The following is a 3,391-nucleotide window of genomic DNA, read 5'->3' as shown; positions in this document are numbered from 1 at the left end:
CAGGCCTTTAGGGGGGGGGGGCATGTACTGTATTAACAATAAATTGACAATAACTACAATTATTATGAATAAATGTATACCACTGTTATTATTATTATAGATCGATACAAACTTGCAACGAAAATTCGTTAATTTATTTTCGGAATTTTATCTTGCGCGTCATTTTAAAAATTCGACGATGAAAGCAAACATCAATGCAAAAAATATATTTATAACTTCATTATGCAAATAAATACTAGAGTATGAAAACTGAAACTTTTCTGAGTAGAAAACTTTTTAGAGATAGAAACCTAAAAATAACACTTGGAGAAAAAAAACTTTAAAATCAGTATCTGTTCACAAACAACGCTTAAAATGCAATTAGAAACAAATCTTAACGTCGTTTAAGATACAACAAACGAAAGTTATTAAAATAAATTGTACTTTCTTGTATTTGAAAATAAATTGTAATTCTTAAAATGCTATTAAACTTAACTCGTATTAAAAACAATGATATAAAATATTTTCAGTACACACTACTTATTTGTTTACAAAATATTAACAAATCACGATTATGAGCAAACATAATCTATTTGCAATCAATTTATATATAGAGAGAAGGATAAATTTCAAAACTATTTCAAGAAACAAGTTTTAAAAAGAAAAATTCAAAATTTTTTTTTAGATATTTCAGTACGTAATTATATGCAAATTTTTAGCCTATAATAGTAGTTATTAAGATCTAGATTAAAATGGATATAGTAGTTGCATTATACCCTAAACATTCCAAAGATTATAGCAAAAACAGCTAAATTTGTTGAGAAAGATTGATGTTGCATTAAAAGAGAACACACGGCAATTAATCTCTAATTCTTTGACATAGACAAGCGCAATGATTTCAAAATTGAAATATAGGTAGGTACACCTAGCAATTTTGAACAGTGGCTGAAAAACAAAGACAAAAAGCTAATCTTTCAGCTTTGATCAAGCAATGATGACTAAAAATGATCAATTTTGATTTTATTACAAGCAAATAAAACATAAGCATTAACATAAGCAAAACATAAGCATATGGTTAAGCATTTAAAATAAACTAATATTTAAGGATAGGCTAATTCCCTTCAAAACTTTAAAAGGGGAGCAATTATTTAATTTTTTATCCAATAAAACTAAATATTTGCATTAAAATCAAGGGACTACTATAGGCTCCTAGAATAGTGAAAATTTTCTAGGAGCCAGCATGTTTTGTTATGAAAATAACGTAATAGTTTTTTGCTCTCATATTTTTTAATATTAGGCGCCAGCTACGATTGTTTAATAGTCATGGCGATCAGGTACCCCAAATCAAAGTCGAAGAATTTTTCCAAATAGCAAGCTGAGAAGATTTGAAAGATTAAATGCACATTATACATCTTTAAATTTGATACAAAGAAGAAAGAAGTATAAAATAAACATTGCAATTACCTCATTTTCAACTAATATAGGAGCCATGGGTGAAACTAAACCAGAAAGAGAAAAATGCATCCTAATGATCGAAATGAGAGGATAGAATGTTCACTCTAGAGTTTATATAGTTGTACAGTTCTTTGCTTTCACCTAATTGCAACATAGAAAAATAAATTCGGTCCTTAATTTCTATTTTTTATGTTAATTTTTTATATAACTACAACATTAAAGAAAAAAAACTGTAGATGTTTTCTCGTAATGACCATCTTTAATGTAAATTTTTAGACTCCTTATTAAAAATGAGGAAAGAAATGCACTTATTAGGGGCGAGAGAGGGGAGCTGAACACAATAGGAACTGCTTGATAAACGGGAGAAAGAACAGTTAAAGGGCGATCATTAGAAACACCTCGAAGTTTCATCGAAAAATGCAAAATGACTTTGGGTATTTTCACTCCGCCTTTCTCACTGGTGATTCGTTAGATTTCGATAGCATCCCNCAAATTCTCGACCCCTAATGTGCATGTTATTGTAAAACGTAAATCTTGGGTTTTGTAGGTAAAACCTAGTTTTTACCAAAGTGACTTGGTAAAAGTTCAAGGTATGCTTTGTTATGATTCCATTTCGACCTTTTTACCAAATAGTTGCAGTAAAAGAGTAACCAAGCCACTTTGGAAAATCCTACTTTTTACCGATAAAACCTGGCTTCTACCCAGTGGCTTGATAAAAGTCAGAAGTAAGATTTCATTTTCGGTCAACCATTATACCAAGCTTTTACTGTAAAAACAAAAGTTTACCAAACTCTTTTTAACAGACAAAAAAAAAAAAAAAAAAAAAAAAAAAAAAAANTTTTAAAAAAAAAAAAAAAAAAAAAAAAAAAAAAAACTAAAATATACCAGGCAGCTTTTACAGTGTACTTCTCAGACCTAGTTTTTGACAAGGATACTAAAATATATATCCAAGACGGTCATTGCAAAATATATCCTGCATATTGTATTACAAACACAATTATACTCAAATAATATGTTTTAAAAACTGAGAGGTCGCGCCCTACTTCATGAAAAATAACCCACTTCTGCCATAAACTTCTATGACTAGAAGGAATATATTAATGAGGAAGATATCAATTCTTTTTTAAAAAAATATATTAATTTCTTCAATCAGATAGGCTTTAAAACAGTTTAAGCTTCACAATCCTCATGCATCCATACTTGAGCATTTCTGCTGGTTCTTTCGTCAACGTTTTGAACAACTCTAGTAGATCACAGGTTTGGACATTTTTCAGTAGACCCAAAGTTACACATTTCAGTTCACGCTAACACCATAGAGAGGTGATTCCTGAGGAATGAAGCGAATTCCCTGGCTCAGACTTTTCTGTCTTACATGCTACAAAAGAAAGAAAATAGTTATTAGAAAGCAGTCGATAATTTAATGCAGTACAGTAAGAAACACAACAGTTATTTATCCGCGAGAGTTAGACCCGACCTTTTTCGAAGTCAGTGAGTCCCTCAAAATGATTAAAGAGATACCTATTATATATATGGGTGATTCTCACGAAACATGACAATTCTGCAGAAAACAACAGTATTTCTTAAAATAACTCAGATAAATCTATGTAGTTTTTGTTATTAATGATTTCAAAAAGCCAGGAAAACGACAGCATAAAAACCTACTCACCTTGAAAAAATTTTTGAAATAGATTTTGAGCCAGAAAATTGGTTCTTTATTCATGCAACAAGACATGTTCAGATAGGAGGGTATCTAATCAATCTATTAACATAAGATATTGATTTCTGGAGCTATCTATTTTGGTTATAAATCACTAAATAAAAGTAGCCAGGAAAATGACAGATTTTCATGGGACAAACAAATTATTGACAGAAAATTTTTTTTTAAACGAAGTTTTAGTAAACAATACCCTCTGCGTACATTCTAGAAATGCTTACATAGGATAAGATAAAAAAAATT

The 3,391-nt window shown here is 29.7% G+C and overlaps 1 protein-coding gene across 7 annotated transcripts in view; it reads right to left on the bottom strand.

Annotated features, from left to right (window-relative positions):
- LOC107446550 (cyclin-K) overlaps positions 1-3,391 on the bottom strand; it is a 75,831-nt gene that overhangs the window by 8,352 nt on the left and 64,088 nt on the right. Inside the window, exon 10 of one of the 7 annotated variants that reach the window (XM_043053413.2) lies at positions 2,248-2,809. The exons of the other annotated variants lie outside the window; for them this stretch is intronic. Within the exon in view, the coding sequence (XP_042909347.1) occupies positions 2,803-2,809 (7 nt within the window). The 3' untranslated portion in view covers positions 2,248-2,802. Of the gene's footprint in view, positions 1-2,247; positions 2,810-3,391 lie in introns of those variants that run through there. 7 annotated transcript variants of the gene reach the window in all.

This window comes from Parasteatoda tepidariorum, chromosome 9 (genome assembly GCF_043381705.1).
Source record: "Parasteatoda tepidariorum isolate YZ-2023 chromosome 9, CAS_Ptep_4.0, whole genome shotgun sequence".
Classification (NCBI taxonomy): Eukaryota; Metazoa; Arthropoda; class Arachnida; order Araneae; family Theridiidae; genus Parasteatoda; species Parasteatoda tepidariorum.
Note: the sequence above shows the minus strand (reverse complement) of the source record. Positions and strands in the feature narration are given on the sequence as shown.